The sequence below is a fragment of the Falco rusticolus genome, chromosome 6, assembly GCF_015220075.1.
Source record: "Falco rusticolus isolate bFalRus1 chromosome 6, bFalRus1.pri, whole genome shotgun sequence".
Taxonomy (NCBI): Eukaryota; Metazoa; Chordata; class Aves; order Falconiformes; family Falconidae; genus Falco; species Falco rusticolus.
This window is the reverse complement of record NC_051192.1, coordinates 50,247,991-50,263,810: the sequence shown is the minus strand read 5'-3', so window position 1 is coordinate 50,263,810 and position 15,820 is coordinate 50,247,991. Positions and strand designations below refer to the sequence as shown.

At 36.3% G+C, this 15,820-nt stretch overlaps 1 protein-coding gene across 3 annotated transcripts in view; it reads right to left on the bottom strand.

The window, feature by feature from the left end:
- Positions 1–15,820, bottom strand: part of PACRG (parkin coregulated) — a 250,778-nt gene that overhangs the window by 175,543 nt on the left and 59,415 nt on the right. For all 3 annotated transcript variants that reach the window (XM_037392583.1, XM_037392582.1, XM_037392585.1), the window contains exon 3: positions 9,357–9,491. In XM_037392583.1, the coding sequence (XP_037248480.1) occupies positions 9,357–9,491 (135 nt within the window). The remainder of the gene's footprint in view (positions 1–9,356; positions 9,492–15,820) is intronic.

The following is a 15,820-nucleotide window of genomic DNA, read 5'->3' as shown; positions in this document are numbered from 1 at the left end:
ATTCTTTTTTAATCTCTAACATCATACATTTCTTCTAAGATCTGCAGCCATCTCCTTTTTAGACATGAAAAAGAAAAGTGTAAAGTAATGACTGATTTCGTAGATTAGTATTAAGAACTAGTGAGCCAACAGAAAAATGCATATTACAGAGCCATTGGCTGTCTAATTTTTAATGACAGTTTTAAGTATGAAATTAATTGATGCATTATCATTAACAAATGTTTTTCAATTGAAAAATAATTCTAGTATAGTGCTTTTGAAAAGCAAGATTTGAACAGACTAAATTTATTTGTAATTAATGTTACTTAGTTACTTGAGGAACCTGTTATTCCAACACTTTCTGTGGCTATATGTATCATGGAATGGAAACTAGAAGCACTTAGTTACTCAACTTTAAAAATGTTGCCTTAATTGAAGGACATCAGCTTGGTACCCTATTTAGTCTAGAAACAAAAGATGGTTAATCTTGGCTAACTCAGGTAAAAAGCTAGAGTCAATATAAGTAGTGACTTGAAGAAAACAACTACATATCTACTGAAAATAAATATAAAAATAACACATTAAAAATATAAATTTAATTAGATATAAACACTTCTTAGATGTAGGAGAGAGATTTAAGTCTGCTGTTATCAAAAGGATGATCATAACTTCTGTAACTTCAATAACTCAGGACATTATAATTTATAGCTGATCAGAAATGGATTCCTGTGAGCTTTATCAAGGACTAAAAACCTTCAGTAGGTTCAGTAGGAAAATTTGTAATATCATAGTGAGAAAAAGGAACAAGATAGCAAATAATATTTATCTATGGCAATAAGGATCCCATTCTAATGCAGTCAATAGGAATTTTGTTGATACTGCATTTATGCTGTAGCTCTTTTGTATGATTTCAGGTCACAGAATAGGTATAAGTGTAGTACATTATTTCTTAAGAGATTTAAAAAAGTTTTCAGTTTGTATTGGGGTTAGCGTGGCAAGGTGTTGGTAGCGGGGGGCACGGGTGGCTTCTGTGAGAAGCCGCCAGAAGCTGCCCCATGTCCGATGGAGCCCATGCCAGCCGGCTCCAGGATGGACCCACTGCTGGACCAGGCCGAGCCCATCAGCCACGGTGGTGGTGCCTGTGGGATAACGGATTTAAGAAGGGGGCGGAAAATTATGAGCAACAGCAATTGCTGCTGGGGAGAGGAGTGGGCCTGTGTGAGAGCAGCAGCCCTGCAGCCCCCAGGCCAGGCCCGGAGCGGCAGGAGGGGCTCCAGGCCCGGAGCAGGGGTTCCCCCCCAGCCCGCGGTGAAGCCCAGGCTGAGGCAGGCTGTCCCCTCAGCCCCAGGAGCCCACGGTGGAGCAGATCCCCCCCGCAGCCCCTGGGGACCCCACGCCGGAGCAGGGGGATGCCCGCAGGAGGCTGTGACCCCGTGGGCAGCCCGCGCTGGAGCCAGCTCCTGGCAGGGCCTGTGGCCCCACGGAGGGGTGAGCCCAGGCCGGGGCAGGGCTGCTGGCCAGGCTGTGACCCCGTGGGGACCCACGCTGGGGCAGTCTGTGCCTGAGGGGCTGCATCCCATGGGAGGGACCCACAGGTGCAGTGTGTGAAGAACTGTAGCCCATCGGAAGGACTCACATTGGAGAGGTTCATGGAGAACTGCCTCCCATGGGACAGCCCCCAGGCTGGAGTAGGGGAAAGTGTGAGGAGGAAGGAGCAGCTGAGACAACATGCAATAAACTGACTGTAACCCCCATTCCCTGACCCCTGCGCTGCTTTAGAGAAGGAGGTTGAGACATCAGAAGTGAAGCTGAGCCCAGAAAGGGAGGGGTGGGGGGAAGGCGTTTTTGAGTTTTGATTTTAGTTCTCATTATCCTACTCTGATATGATTGGTAATAAACTAAACTCATTTCCTCAAGTCAAGTCTTTTTTGCCTGTGACGGTAATTGCTGACCGATCTCCCTGTTCCTTATCTTGACCCCAAGACTTCCGTTATATTTCCTTTCCCCTGTTGAATTGAGGCGGCGGCTTTGGTGGGCACCTGGCGTGCAGCTAAGGTCAAACCACGACACATTTAAATGAAAATCAGGTCATAGTCATTAAGATGTGGCTATTTTTTAGTATTATGCATTTAAAAGACTTATGACTGCAATTTTTAGCAATAAAAGTCACATGCGCATCTGTGAAGACAGTTACGATAGTCGTTAGTTGGGCACTAGCATCACAGTCACAAAGTTATGAATAGCATTTGTCTATACACAACTGTGTATAAACAGTATTTCTGCTTGCTTCAGTAAGCCATAGTATAGAGATTACTAATAATTTTAAGATGATGCAACAGCTATTGCTACATTTTTAGTTTAAAACTGAATAATTCTTTCTTGCTACCACACCACACCTTAAGTTTGCTGTATTACTGTGTCCACAGAAAACTGAGAGTATTACTGTCCTTTAAAAAATAACATTAGTCTTTTCCAAACAATTCCTTTACACTAGATCTGTTAATATTTTTTTGGTTTTATTTGGTTTTGTTTTTCCCAGAGGCAGCATTTAAAATTTCTTTCTCCCAGATTCTATTTCATTTCAACTCATATTTCTAGTCTCTCCAAATTATTATGTATTGTTTCTGGTTTAAGAAATTCTCACTTTCAGTTGCCTTCTCTTGAATCCACAATGCAATATTCTGTTATACCAGCACAACTGTACCAGAGACAGGCTTTAAAAGGATCACTGAAATGATTAAAAGAAAGGACCCCTCTGGGGAAGATAAACAAAAGTCTATTGCAAAAGAAAACTCTGAACTATTTTTTAAAACATTAATGAAGACATTAAATAAAATAGAAACTAACACCACTCTGTGCTGTATCCACTGTGTCCAAACACAGTGCATGGCCACTCCTCTTTATATATAAACTTGCAAAAAGCTTTCATTTTGCATGACAACACTTGCGGCAGATTTACAAGTTTTCTTTAAGAAGACAGTGTCCTCTCAACACCTTTTATTAAAAAGATATTAAACATAGTTTAGCAAAGAATGAAAGCAGGAAAGAAATCTGTATATCTGAAAATAAATCCAAAAGAAAGGTATTATTTTTCACAGGCAGTTTGTTCTTTTTGCTTTCAGATACCTGAAGCTGCAATTCCATGATCAGCTAAACCAATCTAGCAGTTCATTGCTGTTGATAGAAAAAAGGTTTGAGATCCTTCATCTCTCTCCCATTCTTCACTGTACTTCACTACTGTTTCTCTCTCCTTCACAAACACCCAGCTGTAGCACTCATGGACCCTTTTGTAATCCAGGTTCCCAGGACTGTGAACTTGTTGCTAATCGAGAAAAAACACATCCATCTTTTTTCCCTAAGTTAGTTAAATTTACTCATAGAGGGCTCTGATAAGCATCGACGACAGTGCCAAGTACGCCTTAGAAAAAGAGAGCAGAAGAAGTGAAGGTGGACCTTCCCCTTCTGATGGTAATAAGTTATTAAACCCCCTCAACTTCTAGAATTAATTTCACCTTTATAAATTGCAAAACATTAGTATAATAATGGGGTCGTTCTGTAGGGTAAATGAGCTCCCTCAAACTATTTAAAATTTGTTTTGGGGTATGAACTTTGGGAAGTGTTACCTAAGTTTGCTTAATACTACACAGGGAATAACATACAATGTTCATTCATGCAGTTTAAAGGCAAGATAATGTCACAAAAATGAAAAAACCTGACATTACTTGAAAGCTCTGCAACTGTAGACATGTTGCCTTAAAATATTTTCTCTTGCTTAAAACTTATCCCTCAAACAAGCAAAAAGGGTTGCACTTCCAGGAAAAGAAAACAAAATTTAAACTGCAGCTATTTTATGGAGAAAACCTCAAAACAAAGCCCAACGCAAAACCAAAAAAACCCCAAACCAAACCAAAAAACAAGAAAGATTTTTCTTGGTGCTGGGTATAGGTACCAGATTAATCATAGCAGCTCAGAATTTTATATAAACTAATATACAGCATGCTGATAAAACCAAATGAAGAATAAGCGATGCTAATAAAAATTGCATTTCTGTGGCATGTTCAAATTTTGTAGTCTCTATTACCAAAATCAACCTTTAATAGTCTGCACAAGGGAAAAGTGTATGCACAATTCATGATGTTCGGGGCAGAACACTTTCTTTTACTATTGCTTCTAGTTTATATCACCAAGAAGTAATTTTGCTGCCATAGCTTATACTAGATCCTAAAAAAAAAAAAAAAAAAGCTATGTGGGAAAGAGGATGAAGATAAATTAAAATGGAAGAAGTCACATCCTTAGCGAACATAGCTATTCTGGAAAAAAACATAAACCCAAAAGATGGAAATCATGTTGGTTTTTGACATTTTGCTTGAGAAGTTTGCATTTTTTAATTTGGTTTTCATTTCTCTGAAATTGCTAAAATTCTTTTGAAGAATGGAAGCTTTTTTCTTCCCTGTATATTAACTTCCATAATTAACCCCACTCTCTAAAAAAATAATTTTCCAAACATTCCGATGACTTTTTGTACACTACAGAGAGATTGCATTTCAAACATATTCTTAATAATTCAGAAATACTTCCTCGGTTTTATCAACTTTCTTAATCAAAGGTTTAATTGCATTCTGACCTTTTTTAATTCAGTAACATATATTTTAAAATGGAAGTCCTTTTCAGACCTGAACTCTGAGCTTTTATTATTCATAGCTTGGTATGAAAGTGTGCAAAAGAATATATTGCTACATTTTGAAATAAAATTGTGATATACATAGGTGAAAAGAGAACTGTAGGATCCCACATAAGCAGTCAAATGGCTTATAAATATTTCAACACATTCTTTTTCTAGAAAGATCACTTTCTGCCATTATCTAACTCTACATTAACAACAATTTATGTTCCAAACTTTTACATTTGATACACATCAGAAACACATTCGCAGACCATACCATTATTATTCATTCTTTGTTAGTGGACAAAAACAAATGCCTCGGATTTGGAAAGATCCTTTTGCTGAAAAATTAAACCACAGAAGTTTTTTTATTTCTAGATATGTTAAGCTATCACTTTATCAAGAAATATAAGTATTATATAAATTTGAAGCAATTTTAAAGCACTAATATCTATACATTTCTATTTAATAAAGGAACTGAGGGAGCATGAAAACAAAGGATTTAAATAAGATATTTAAAAATTATGTTGAGGGTATGCTATTTAACAAAGAATTCACTGACTGCTAGTAGATCCCCTGAATAGGGATGAAAATTCTTCAATTAATTTTGTATGGATACTTTCATTTTGTTTATAGTCAAAAACAGATATTTGTGTAATGAGTTACAAAGATGGTGGATTTCTTTTCGCAGACATAATTAACAAGTCATTCTCTATGTTCACCTTTTGAAAATGGCAAAAGGACAATTGTTCTCATTTTGAAAAGAAAGATTAGGAACACCAAGACAGTCATGTCTTCTTTTATAAATAAACATGACTATAGCCTATAACACTAGGTAATGGTTTGCTATTATCAGAGCTTTTCAAATTCTTCCCCCCCCCCCAGCCCCCGGATAGTATTCTTTAAAACCAAGTTCAATTTCCTATTCTTGTATATAATGATTTAGATGTTGTAAACATATTTTACCTGTTGATATGTTTTCTTCCATTAGGTTGAAACAGGTTGATTTGAATTTGATATAATAGTAAAACTTACCAACCAGAATGCCAATATTACAGACGTATTCAGAAAGACACCATTCTAAACGTAAAGACTAAGTCTGAGAATTCACACAGAAGACATATCTTGCTATAATGATTTTGTAGTGAGATCTAATTTGCTTTGGGCCATTTTTTAATAAAAGGCACTAAGGTAAACACCATGGTTTATCTGCACAGTCTAATCTTGTCTATGTTTAGGATTAATCTGAAGTAACAATGCCTCTTTCTAAATTTAGCGTGTTTTGGAAATATTTAAGCTAAACTTCAACAAAAAAGTACTATTATTTCAGAATTAAAGATTCAACACATACAGTTATTCAGAAATAGTTCTGAATAGTTCCTGAACTTTAAATTTATATCTTATCTAGGTCTACAAGCACAGTTATACGTAGCCAGCCCTTACAGGAAATTAATCATGGGCTTAAAATTAGGGATGCAGAACTGTTACAAACTCAAGGGTTATTAGTATATAGGGTTTTTGGTACATATTAACACAATTCATGGACATTAAAAAATTTCAGATTCTTCTGTTCTAGCTGAAAATGACTGTATTCTGTCCACAGAATAACAATACAGTTCAAAGTTGTCAAAAAATATTTAAATATTTAACATCTGACAATTACGGTTATTTTGTTTTGTTTCAGTAATTATAAAAAGCAAGCAAACAAACAAAACCCAACTGTATATTTTGCAGGACAGAACAAAATTCTGTAGTATTTTCCTTTGTCACAACAAATCATGTTTCTGAGACCCCCCCTGCATTTTCTCTCATGCATCACTTGGTAGACAAACTAACAAGAGTGAAATGAACCATGATATACATTACATCTAAACAGAAAAAAATAACCCTCTCACAATAAAACACTGATATTGTGCAATTTTAGCAGGATTAAAATATCACTGTTATAATTTATTTCTTCTTTTTATCCTTCCACTAGAATCTTGATTCATGCAAATAAATATAGTTCAGCCAAGATTTTATAGAACATTTTGCCTAGACACATTTCATTATTTAAATATTTTATTTTCATGAATTTAAGCAGAATTGAGTAAAATACATCTTTTTTTAAAAAACATTACTTAATCAGATTTACAAATAAATATGAAGAACTTAAGAAAATTACCCATTAGATGTATGCTGGAGATTTGACTGTTCACATGTCCTTAAAACAAGTGAAAAATACAGACCTTACTGTACCTGCACCTTTAAATATTAGCTAATGATGAACTACATTCTCACTCTTTTGCAGCAGTGGGCAGCCTCTAAGACTTTAGAAGCTATCTAATGTAAAGGTTGAACTAGAAAACCCCTATTTACCTGCTTCATCTACTTAAACTGCACAATAATCAATGATGGTTGCATGCCAAATTAAACAATAGCCTCAAGTAACTCTACTATGTCAGTAATGTTTTGTTGAGTGCTTTCTACAGAACTCCGTCTGGACTGATTTGTGACTAAATCAAGTGGCATGGAATAAAGGAAATAAGGTTGGGCCCTGCCATGCGCTAATGTAAGAAGAGAATAGTCCACTACTATGCTGCCTTTTTGCATGATGAAGTACGGATAATTTATTTCAAATGAAATGATTAACAGCAGTAGCAAATGCTGTTGCATGACACCTCAGTCCTACCTTGCACAAGCTACACACTAATGTTTTACTGTGGTAGGTGGACACTAGGGAGACATTAGGTCTGTAAGGCTGCAAGCTGTGTGAAAGAAAAAATACGTGCTGGATCTTTGACAAGAGACTGCTATTGTGACTGTCTTCAGGTAGTATGTTTTCAAACAATTCACACTTTCAGATAAAGGGAACAAACACTCTAGACATTCAGCTGTGGTTGGAAGGTTTGTAGATAGCAAGTTAGCAAGATCATAGAATCATAGAATATTTCAGGTTGGAAAGGACCCATAAAGATCATCGAGTCCCACTCCCTGCTCCTGAAAGGACTATCTAAAATTAAATCATATGATTCAATCAAGAGTGTCATCCAGACACTCCTTGAACTCTCACAGGCTTGATGCTGTGACTACTTCCCTGGGGAACCTATTCCAGTGACCGACCATCATCTCAGTGAAGAACCTTTTCCTAATGTCTCATGTGAACTTCCCCTGATGCAGTTTCATTTTATTTCCTAGTGTCCTAAGTCAACTAAGCAGTCACTAGCATCATCTAGTGGAATGCTAGACCTTACGATGAAAATATATGTATCAAATAGCAATTAAAATGAGGTAAATTCTCTGTAGGTCTCAGTGTGATTTTGAGAAATCAGAAGTTATAATGCCTCAAGATAAAAACAAAATTCTGCAGATGCTCTGCAGTTGCTTGCAAATCACTTTTGGATCTTACCTTGTGATGAAGGATTAGACTTATGCTGGAAGCCTGTGAGATTTGGTTCAGAAAGGGTTTTTCTAGGGTTGCCCAAAGACCAGTTGCACTGGAATCTAATTCTGATCATGGGTAAATATTGTTAGGTAGACATTTCCTTTGCTGCAAGAACTATTATTTGTTCCTTGTGCTGATTCAGCACTGCCATGGGCAACAAAATAGTAGCACAAATCTCTCTTCAATAAGCAAAAAAAGCTATCTTAAAATCTAGTTACTAACAAATTATGTAGCACCACTTACCACACTATAGGTCTAATCCTGTTGGCTTCATTAGGAGTAAAATCAGCTATAAGACTGCAAAATCCCTCTTCTTTGTGTTGAATTAACATAACTATACATTTAAAATTGGTATCATGTTCTTGACACGAACAATTTAAAACATTCCACAAATCTGACATATTTTTCTCATGCGTATCATGTTCATTTTCTGTAACTATCACTGCTTCCAGCAAGATCTTATTCTAGTCCAATAAACAACAGAAAAAAAAAAAAAGTAATTCACGATAACCAAAATAATTAAATAGTAGGAGCAGGTTAAAGATCAGCATTCATTTCTCAAATTAAATTTAAAAGTCTGCAGCAGTTACTTAGAAGATTGGCAAGTTTTACAAATAATATCACCCAGCCCTTTAGAGAGAAACACAGCCGCATTAGAATGGAGTCATTAGGCAATACATTTATTTTGAAGCCAATTAACCTTTTGTCAGAGAAATGTCGGAGCTGTAATGGTTTCAGCAGTGGAGGTCAGCCTGTAACAGAGGCACGTATGACAGCGATTACACTGTCTGACATATGCTGTAGACTGAGAGTGCAGCTGTGGAATGAGAATCTGCCTTCGTTTGTATTCTGCTCTGCATTTTCAGGGAGCAGGCAATCTTGACCTATCCATTTAGGTAATTAAAGCTTCTATTTGGAAGTGTCCTGCAGGAAGGTGAAATCTGGGGGAGATAAATGGCTGCTGCTCACTGTATCCAGCCACTTCCATCATTTGATGGACTGCCTGAAACAGGCTGCATTGCCAGGTCCTCATAAAAATAGAGATGAATTGGGCAGGAGAAAATTCTCTAAGGCAACACAACTCTGTCATCTTCCTTTTTGCAGCATATAATTTAATTGTTAGCCAAGGTAGACAGCTGACTCAGGGGTCTATCTCTAATGGCTTCCCCACCATCTTCCATTTGCTAAGAAATTATTTCAGGTTATTTACTTACAAGCTAAATTTGTTTGACAATGAGAGATGTCACTTCAATAAGCTCAGCTGGCTGTCTCAGCTGTGCCATGACTTACCTTCCAGGCAATTTTGTTTCCTTTAGTATCATGCTCAAGGGCAATTGGGAGCTCTCCTCGCTCATAAAACTTGCGAAATGCTGTGGGCTTTGTTGGTCTTTCCTTAAATGCTCCTGCAAGTGGGGGCCCTCTGACCTTAAAAAAACAAAAACAAACCAAACAAGAAAACCCATAGTTCAGTGGTAATATGTTTTTTAGAAAAAGAGTAATATATATGGCTAAAATAGAAACAGATATGAAAGGAGAATAACATTGATCCCCCAAATTATAGTTTGCTTTCTTCTTTACATGTTATACTTCACTTCTTTGAAAGTATGCTTTGGCAATGATCAACAGGTTTTGTTAACTGCTTTTCTTTTTTTTACCACTTTCACGTTGTCCCATAAAAACTGTTTATATTTCAAAGTAGCTTTCCCCGTTATCACAGCATTTTTAAGCAAGAGTAAACCACAAAGAATATACTGACATTATGTAGTAGAAGTAGTTGGAAAATTAAGCATTTCTTCTTTTTCTGTTTGCTTCTTTCTAGAAGTCACCTGACATGATTTCCATCTAATATAACTGTCCTCACCCTCCACTGTCTTTCCCTGGCCATTCCCTGATCTCCTTCACCATCCCCCTTCCTCAAATGCTGTGGATATGGCTTTCATATGAGTTCCAGCCTTCCAGCATTGACAGCTGAAGCACTAGAAGAAATGAAGGAAGGTCTTCTCTCAGACCTCTCCTCTCCGCCTGTGAAGAAATTTGACTTAGCTCCACTTAGCTCCTTCTCTGTTATTGCTGGTTAGCATATTGTGTAGCCTGAGCGCCTGAATGACAGTCCAATTCCAAAATGCTCACACTGGAACTTTTTTGTCAGCCAAACATAGTAGTAACAGCAACTAACAATTAGCACTAAAATAATAGAATTTCACTGTGTATCTCCTTTGTCAAAAATGCCTTTATGACTTGCTACCTTTTCTAACATAGAAAGTATCATTTTCAAAAAAAGGTGAGAGCTTCAAGGATCATAAATCATACCCAGTATTTTGTACTGTTCTATTTGTCTTTCTGTCTTCAGTGACCCTTACATTGGTTTCTAGCAGTACAGACATGCAGCTTTCCAGTGAACAGAATGCAAACATTTAGCATCCTTTGTTTCATTTATTTTATTCTGTAATCTAACTGTGCTAACTACAGCTCTAAATCTAACTTGGCACTTTTTTTCTCCAAAGTATTTTGACATGATTTTCCACTGGCTGAGACAGAGGAGACCACTATGATATGCCTACACTATACATTACTACAAATTGCTTAAACTAGGGCTACTAAACTGTGACCCATTTTTGCATATTGCTGCCACTGATAGACCATGTCTAGCAAAAATAGATTTGAGATGCACAGCTGTAACTTTGCTTAGTAAACACATCTGTAGCAGTTGAAAGTAATACTCCAAGAAAAGCATTTATAACCAATGTAAATAAATCTACACTTCTTGTTCCGGAGAGGAAAAATTTGTTCTGTGCCACTAGTATACTTTCACTTGACTTTAATTTTTTTTTTTTGCATTTCAGGCAAGTCTATGAGTCACTATGAGGCCAGCAGAAAAGCATCTATGTTTTTTCAGTATATTTTTCACACACAGGACTTCCACATATCCTCTAAAACATTATTTTCTGTGTAATACTAGGAGTCGCTGTTCTACTAAATATTAACTTAAATTATTGATAAAGAACATGTTGTCTTGATTACATGAGATACAATCTTAATTATTTTTTAATTACTTCTTGCAGACTATCATCATTAGAAGTAGCTAATGTAATCCCAGAGTGCATCTTATCTGAAACCAAACATTTTCTTCTTCTCAACTAATCTTTTTCTACTACACCTTTACAAATTTTCTAGAAATTATGCTTGTGTTCTTTTGACTTCTTTCTACCCTTTACTCAGGAACAAAGAAACTAGAAGGACTAAAAGGATCTTTATTATCAAATCCGTTCTGTTGTGAATTGTCCTTACTTCATTCAATTGTTAGAAACCACATCTTAAATAGTATGCCTACTCTGATCTGCCACCTCAAAAAAACCCCATGGTAGAATTAGAAAAGGTTCAGAGGAGGATAATGACTGAGGGTATTGAATGGCTTTCACAAGAATAAACCAGGAAAAGGATGGGTAAGAGGAATAAAATAAAGATCTATAAAATCATGACTTCATGGAAAGAAAGAATACAGACAGATTCTCCTCTGTCTCCCTCAGTAGAAAGTACAGGGCATCAAAAAAATGTAGTCAGTGACAAGTTTGGAATAAACAAAAGTAGTGATGTACTCATTCAGCAAGTAGTGGATTTACAGAACTCCTGCCCAAAGTCAATGTTGGAAATCCTAAAATTTTCTGTACTTTCAAGCTGTGACTGGAAAAGCTGATGAAAAAGAAATCTATTCAGGATTACTAAATCCACATTATAAGTGATCACTAATACAATGAGTATTATTCTTTTTCATGCGATACAGTCTGTCTGGTAGATCTCCTGGCATTACATTTAGTTTCTCATCGCCATATCACACTGACATCTCATAGTTATCCTGTGATTAACTGCCACAGCAACTATCTTTTCCAGTTGATGAGTTCTATGTTAATAACAGAATTTCTTGTCATTAGTTTTAAGTGCATTATCTTGTAGCTTGTACTGTTATATTTAATTCCATTTCTATTACACCAGTTCTCAAGGGCTTCCACTTTCATCTGTGTGACACCATGATCTTCATCTGTTTTAATAACAACTCCAAACATTATGTCAACTATAAATTTCATTATACAATCCTTATTTTTTTTTCAAGGTCACTAATGAAAACATTAAATAAGGTTAGCCCTAAAACCACTTCTTAAGAACTTTCATTAATAACTGTCATCTATTATGGTATCTCTCATTTCAACATTATATATCATTATTGTCTTCAGTTCAATATGAATTTTCTTACCCATCTTATGCATCTCATAATTCTTGTACTGTATAACTAGCAAAGTAGTGTGTATATCTAAAGAAGCAGGAGCATACCAAATAATTGAAAATAGTCTAGAGAGAGGGCTGATGCTTTTCACTTTGTCTTAAAGATGCTTTTCTTGTCAGTTTGGTCTGTAATAGGCATAAAGACCTTTTAGATACCAGGAAGAGTAACTGACTCTAAAGTGATGAAACAATCTAGACCGGAATGAGTCTAAGATCTGACTAGAACAAAGAAAAATCAACAATCAGGAAGAGAGTGGAACTGTCCCTGTCTTGAAGAAATGGTACCTTGCACGACTGAAGGGTACTGTCACTCTGCTTTAAGATTATTACATGGAGACAGCTTGTTCCTTTTGTTTGCATCTGATAAAAGTAGATTATGAGACATTTGCTAGAGCAGCTGCATTGAGCTAATACTGTTTACCTTTTGCAAATAGTTTTCTTTCCTTCCTGTCTTTATTACTAGGGAGACCGTCACTATCATATTTGGTATTCTGAACACTGTTCTCTAATGTAGACCTTTCTGGGTCATTCTAGCCATGCATCTTCAACAGTCCGCCTGAGGAAAAGAACATGTTTATAATTCACTTTTTCACTTTTTGTAATTCCTGATCTGTTTTGATAGATATATTTATTTTCTTATATTTAGATTTTAAGTAGCACTTTTCTTTTTGTCTTCTATTTGTAGACTATCGCAATGCAGGAATGCCAGTCATAGATTCAGATTAATTGCTATAAAAAGAGTTAAAAAAACCCCAAACAAATAAATTCTGGAACAGAGTATCCACAGTGAGAAGCTGTATAAAAATCTTCAGGCCAGTCTGGTTCTCCAGGAAATTACTTTACTTCTTCTTTGCTTTTCATACAGAAGATACGTTTCTCAGAACAGAAAACTGTTGAACAGTCTTTCCTAACAGCTCAATCCTTATGCAGATTTAGCATTTCTCCATGAACTCATTGGGACCTTCCTAGCTGTAATGTGACAGTTTCTGAAGACACATTTGGTCCATAATTTAAGAATGTACAAATCAGAGGTATAATGCCTACTGATCCTGGTGACAGTTTAAATAATATAATTTACCAGGCTGCTTACAGTAATTATGATTTTCAAGATCTTACAAAAATGTTATGGCTTGAACTTTTAGAGTAAGACTAATATGCTTTTACTGGCTCATGGGCAGCTGTTCACAAAAGGAGTTCCTAGAGGTTGGTATTGGTTTTGATACTTGCTGTTTGACATCTTTATAAAGAATGTGGATGACAGAACTGAACGCTTGCTTACCAAGTTTGTGGATTATATCAAACTGGGAGGAGAGGCACTATACACCAGAAGGAATAGCCACCATGCAAGAGAGGCATTCACAAACTAGATGACCAGGCCAACAAGAATTACATAAATATGTCTTATACATGAGAGAGAATAATCCCAAACAGCAGTACAAGCTGGGTATGATCTGACTATGAAAAGGACCTGGGGATTCTTATGGACAGTGCTAAACTTGAGTGAGCAGTGCCTTTGCAGCAATGAAGGCAGAATGAGCCCTGGGCCGCATCAGTAAGGCTATAGACAGCAGATTAAGAAGATCCACTCTGTTGACATTTGTTAGGTCACACCTGCGATACTGTGTCCAGTTCTGGTCCTCCCAGTTCATGACAAAAACTGAAAAATGGAGAGTGTCTAGCAGAGGAACATGAAGATGATTAGAGGTCTGGAGATCTAGACAGAATGTTCAAGAAACTGGATGTTTTCAGCCCAGAGAAGAGAAGGCTTAGAGGAGGATCTAATCACAGTCTTCCAATTCTTAACAGATAGTTATTGAGAAGATGGAGGTATACTCTGCAAAAGGATGCACAGGACAGGAGGCAAAAGGTGTAAATTGTATCAAAGAAAGTTGTTTCTGGATACAAGAAAAAAGTTCTTCACTGTCAGAAAAAATTCAACACTGGAATAGGTTGCCCAGAAAAGTGGTGGAGTCCCCCTGAAAATATTCAAGATTTGGCTTGGTAGAGACCTGAGAAAACAAATCTAAGACCCAGCTTTCAACAGAAGGCTGGATCAGATGAACTCCAGAGGCCCCTCTCAGCTGAAGCTTCTCTGCAATTTTATGTTGCTAAGTAAAATATATAAAAAGAAATCATACAACATTTTTCCTTGTGATAATGAGGTTTTTATCTTACATTTTATATTGTTGTAATTACTGACTCGAAAGGTCATTCTGAAAGTATTCCATTTATTTGAAAACAGTAACAAATACTATCTTCTTCAACCTAACAAAAATATTTCATTGCAACATAGCTAGAAAGATTAAGATTAGAGTTCCAGTTAATTAAAGGCTAATATTCATGATGACAAAATATATGAAGCAATAAACAGCTTCTGAGGTTCGTTAAATGCCAAAGAGAAGTTGAAGAGTTTGATAATTGCAAAACTAATTTATTGTAATTCTATGCCATTGAACTATGTGACAAGATAAAAGACACAAGCCATTAAGAAAAAAAAAAAAAAGGCAGGAGAAAGACCACATTTCTTTCATTGACTCGTCGGCATTTAAAATCATTGCATCAGGTTTCATTCTTAGACTTTTCAATGATGGCACATTAGGAAAATGACTAAGAAAAAATATTTGAAGCCAGGTTTAAACAGTGATTAATTATTTGAATACAGTTTTCCAAATTTCCTAACTGAGCATCAAACTGTATGCATACTTAGGGACCTAAACACATAACTGCCTAGGACAACTGGTGATTTGCATGAAAACTAACACTAGTTTCACGAGCAGTTCAAGCCAGCCAAAACTTGATGCTGACATGGAGGTAAGTGGTCTTTCCCACCTCATGCACCTGCATACTACCTCAATGTATTGCCCCCCATTAATGACAGAAGCTTTCTTGCAGGTATTCAGAGGATCAGATCAGGAACAAAGGGGTGGTTTTGATTTGGTTTGTGTTTTGGTGTTGTTGGTTAGAGGTTTTTTGTTAGGTTGATTTGTGAAGTATTAGATCGTTAAGATGCAAAGATGAGTGAACACTCAGTCTAGCATGAGGGAGGACACAGCATGGAGTGGGACAGGAAGAAATAGGTGCCTGATTCTTCATGTAGCTCTGAATTTATATTGAACACCAAGAATTAATTGGATATACAGTTTCTCATCTGCCTATGCAGATGTAGGTTGTTTTATTCAAAGAAGAAGTCATTAATTGTTCAAGTGCTATGTGGAAAATAAAAGATGTGATCACATACTAAGTTGTAGGCATTAAGGATATTAAGAGACCACTGTTTTTACTTCCTAAAAGTAGAATAGACTAAGATCCTACCATTATTATATGATGATTCACATATTAAAAAAAAAAAAAAAAGACCAGTGACATTGTGAAAAAAAAATTATGGTTAAAGACATATCTTCCTTGGATTAACCAGGTTAATGCATTTAGATGGCAACTGGGAAGAATAAAAAACGTCAATTTTTTTGTCTCTCAAG